Source organism: Myripristis murdjan, chromosome 10 (genome assembly GCF_902150065.1).
Source record: "Myripristis murdjan chromosome 10, fMyrMur1.1, whole genome shotgun sequence".
Classification (NCBI taxonomy): Eukaryota; Metazoa; Chordata; class Actinopteri; order Holocentriformes; family Holocentridae; genus Myripristis; species Myripristis murdjan.
In genome coordinates, this window is record NC_043989.1 from 28,256,534 (window position 1) to 28,260,166 (window position 3,633).

At 53.2% G+C, this 3,633-nt stretch overlaps 1 protein-coding gene across 1 annotated transcript; it reads left to right on the forward strand.

The window, feature by feature from the left end:
- On the forward strand, nucleotides 1-1,972 carry LOC115366296 (piggyBac transposable element-derived protein 4-like). The gene is made up of 3 exons (XM_030061651.1): nucleotides 1-86; nucleotides 122-657; nucleotides 837-1,972. Exons 1-3 carry the CDS (start codon nucleotides 1-3, stop codon nucleotides 1,970-1,972), a joined length of 1,758 nt encoding a protein of 585 aa, XP_029917511.1.
- The last annotated feature ends 1,661 nt before the right edge of the window (nucleotides 1,973-3,633 follow it).

The following is a 3,633-nucleotide window of genomic DNA, read 5'->3' on the forward strand; positions in this document are numbered from 1 at the left end:
ATGAGGGCGATGAAGGCGAAGAGGAACGCGAAGAGGGTGAACCTGACGACGACGACGGAGAAGGAGGAGGAGGAGGAGAAGGAGCTGTGCCGCCATCCGTTCCTTCGTTCTTCCCGTCGAGAAACGGAAAGATAACGTGGTCCTCCGAGCCCGGTCAGCGGCGGCGGTGGCGACGGCTTGCTTCTCAGGGTCCCACGCCGTACGCGGCCTCCCGGGTGACGGATGAGCTCTCCGCGTTCCTCCTGCTCTTCACGGCTCGGATGGAGCAAATCGTGCTGGTCCACACGAACCGCGAGGGCTCCCGCTCGCACGGCTCCGAGGGGGCCGGCTGGACCGACATGGACGTGGTCGAACTGCGCGCCTACGTGGGCCTGCTCCTCCTGACTGGGGTGTTCAGGTCCTGGGGCGAGGCCGCGGTCAGCCTGTGGGACGCTGAGTGCGGCAGGCCCGTGTTCCCAGCCACCATGCCCCTGGAGCGCTTCTACACCTGCTCCAAGGCCCTCCGCTTCGACGACCGGGCCACAAGGCCCGCCAGGCACGCCTCGGACGAACTGGCCGCCGTCAGGGAGCTGTGGGACGAGTGGTCCTCCAGGCTCCCGCTCCTCTACGACCCAGGCCGCGAGGTGACGGTGGACGAGCAGCTGGTCCCGTTTCGAGGTGGGTGAGCCTTTGTCAGTTCAGTTTCCTCTCTCTCTCTTTACTCTCTCTCTACTCTCTCTCGCCTCTCCATCTTCTCTTTCACGTTCTCTCTCTTTGTTTCGTCTCTGCGAATACAAACCGCTGCGACTCTGCCACGATTCTGACAGTCTCTCTCTCTCTCTTTCTCCACATCACAGGCCGGTGCCCTTTCCGCCAGTACATGCCCAGCAAGCCCACGAGGTACGGCGTCAAGATCTGGGCAGCCTGCGACGCGAGGTCCAGCTACGCCTGGAACATGCAGGTGTACACAGGCAAAGCGGCGTCGGGCGAGCATGAGAAGAAGAACCAGGGCTTGCGCGTGGTGCTGGACGTGACGCGCGGCCTCGGTGGTGGCCGCAACGTGACCTGCAACAACTTCTTCACCTCGTACGAGCTGGCCGAGCGCCTACTGGCCCGTGACCTGACGGTGGTGGGCATGCTGCACAAGAACAGGCCCGAGCTCCCCGCGTGGCCGGTGCACCACCGCCATGAGGCCTTCTCCTCTGAGTTCGCCTTCACGCCCTCGGTCACGCTCGTCTCCTACGTGCCCAAGAGGAACCAGAGCATGCTGCTCCTGAGCACCGCGCATGGCGATGCCGCCGTGGCTGTGGACCGCCCAGACCGCAAGCCCGAGATACTGCTGCACTACAACCGCAACAAGGACGGCGTGGACAACCTGGACAAGCTAGTCACGGCGTACAGCTGCAGGAGGAGGACGAGGCGCTGGCCCACGGCCGTGTTCCACAACATCCTCGACGTCTCAGCGTACAACGCGTTTGTGCTGTGGCAGGAGCTCAACCCCGAGCACGCGGCGTCGCTGCACTCGAGGCGCAACGCAAGGAGGCTGTTCCTCGAACGGCTGGGCAAAGCGCTTGTGGCCCCGCTCGTGCAACGCAGGGCTGGAGTGCCGCGTGCGCCGGCTGAGGTCGAGGTTGGAGATGAGGCCGATGTGGACACAGACATGGACACGGAACTGGAACTGGAACCGGAACCAGAACTGGAACCGGAAGCTGTAGAGCAACGACGGACGCGACGCCCGGAAGGCGCGACTCGCGCGCCAAGGAAAAGGTGTCAGGTCTGCCCGCCCAGACTGGACCGGAAGACGTCGATGGCGTGCGCACGATGCGCCGTGCGTGTGTGCGGACGCTGCTACATACTCTACTGCCCGGCATGCGACCTACAAGCCCGCAGGGGAGGCAGGGAAGCAACGGAAAGAACGATGCCACCTGAGCGACGCCGCGAAGGCTGCGCGAGGACCGCCTCCCCCTGCGCCGCCGGGTCCAGCCGACCCTGACCTGCTGACCTAGGCAGCGCGAGGGTTAAAGGGACAGTAGTGGTGCTCTCTGGCTCTCATTGTTACTGAGTGCTGGACACTGGCTGGATGCTCCAAATGCTAACTGTTAGCCTCCTGCCATTGAGGTGGACTTCTCCCCAGCTAATAGTCTGAAAAATATTGTCAAAATATTGTTTATTCAGTATGCGGGGAAAAAAATACAATTGAGAAATTTTGGCTTATTTAATGGATTATTAATGGAAATTTTCATGTAAATAAATCCTATAAATTAACAATATATTTTTTTACCCGGTTGCAAATATATGCATAAAAAATACTTCCTCACCTTCTATTGTTCTATCTTTGAAAATACTGAAAACACAAAAACAGCGCTGAAACTATAAAACACTACAAAAAAAAAAAAAAAAAAAAAACTCAATGTAAGAATCACTACAAAGTAAACCTGAAAGGAAATTGAATAATAATAATAATAATAATAATAATAATAATAATAATAATAATAAAAAAACAGGAAAAAAAATCAGTGCTGCAGTCTTGGCTGTGAGCGTGTGTGTGGTCGGCATGAAAGTTGCATCTACTGTTTTCTTCTGTGCTGTTCTGAAAAATTTCACGAGAGAACATCAGAAACTCCAGCCGTTCTCGCCTGCTCGTCCTCCGCCGCTCTCTGCGTCCTCCTGAGTGAGAGAGCGGCATCTTGGAATTCATTTGTTCAAGTAATCTTTCCATCTCTCTCCGTCGCTCCTCATATCTCCTTCACTCCCTCTCCTTCTCATTCTTTCTTGATTTCTCAAGTGTGTCTGTGCATACTCTGACATATTGTCTATGCATGAATAAAGGACTGTTTGAGGAGGGAAAATGATTGTGCATTATTCTCTCTGTCTCTGCCTGTCTAACTGCTTGAGTCTCTATCAGTTCCTAAGTCATCTGAAAACTTCGCTTTCTTGCTTTCGTTTTTGCTTTCTCGCCAGCTCTTTCTCATTTCCTTTTTTGCGTTTCTCCTTCGCTCTTCACACAATGTGTTAATACATGCTAGTGTGATCGGATAATTGTCTCTGTTATTCGTCATGCTCCCGTGGCTGTTTCTGCACGTATAAGTGCATGAAATAATGCTTTGAGTGCGCTCGCCAACAATCGATTGACTCCATTTGTGGTGCATTTGAAGCATCGCTGCTTCTGCAATAACCATGTTGAAATGGAGGCATATCACAAATCTTCATATGAGATATACAGTATCCCGACATCATGCTAACCTCAACCAAGAGGCTGTTCATGCAGAAACACACCTCTGATGCTTATTTGTTTGTTGTTTGAGTTTCTTGGGAGAGCACACACGTGTGTATGGTGTTTTATGTCCTTTATTGCAACTGAACAAGTGTTGAAAGGCGGGATAAAAACATACACATACAGACGTATACACACAAATGCGCATATCTGATGCCGCTGTTGCCTGAGGGATTTTTGAAAGGCAGAATAAACACAAACACACTGCTGAAACGCATCGCTCTTAAGTGAGTTTTGCAAGGTGAAAAATACACACACACACACAAGCACACACTGTTTCACGCACCACTATTTGTGCCTGAGCGAGTGTTTGAAAGGCGGAATGGAAATGCATCACACATTAGGCAAACAGCAAACTGGCTCAATAAAAAGTAAAAGCC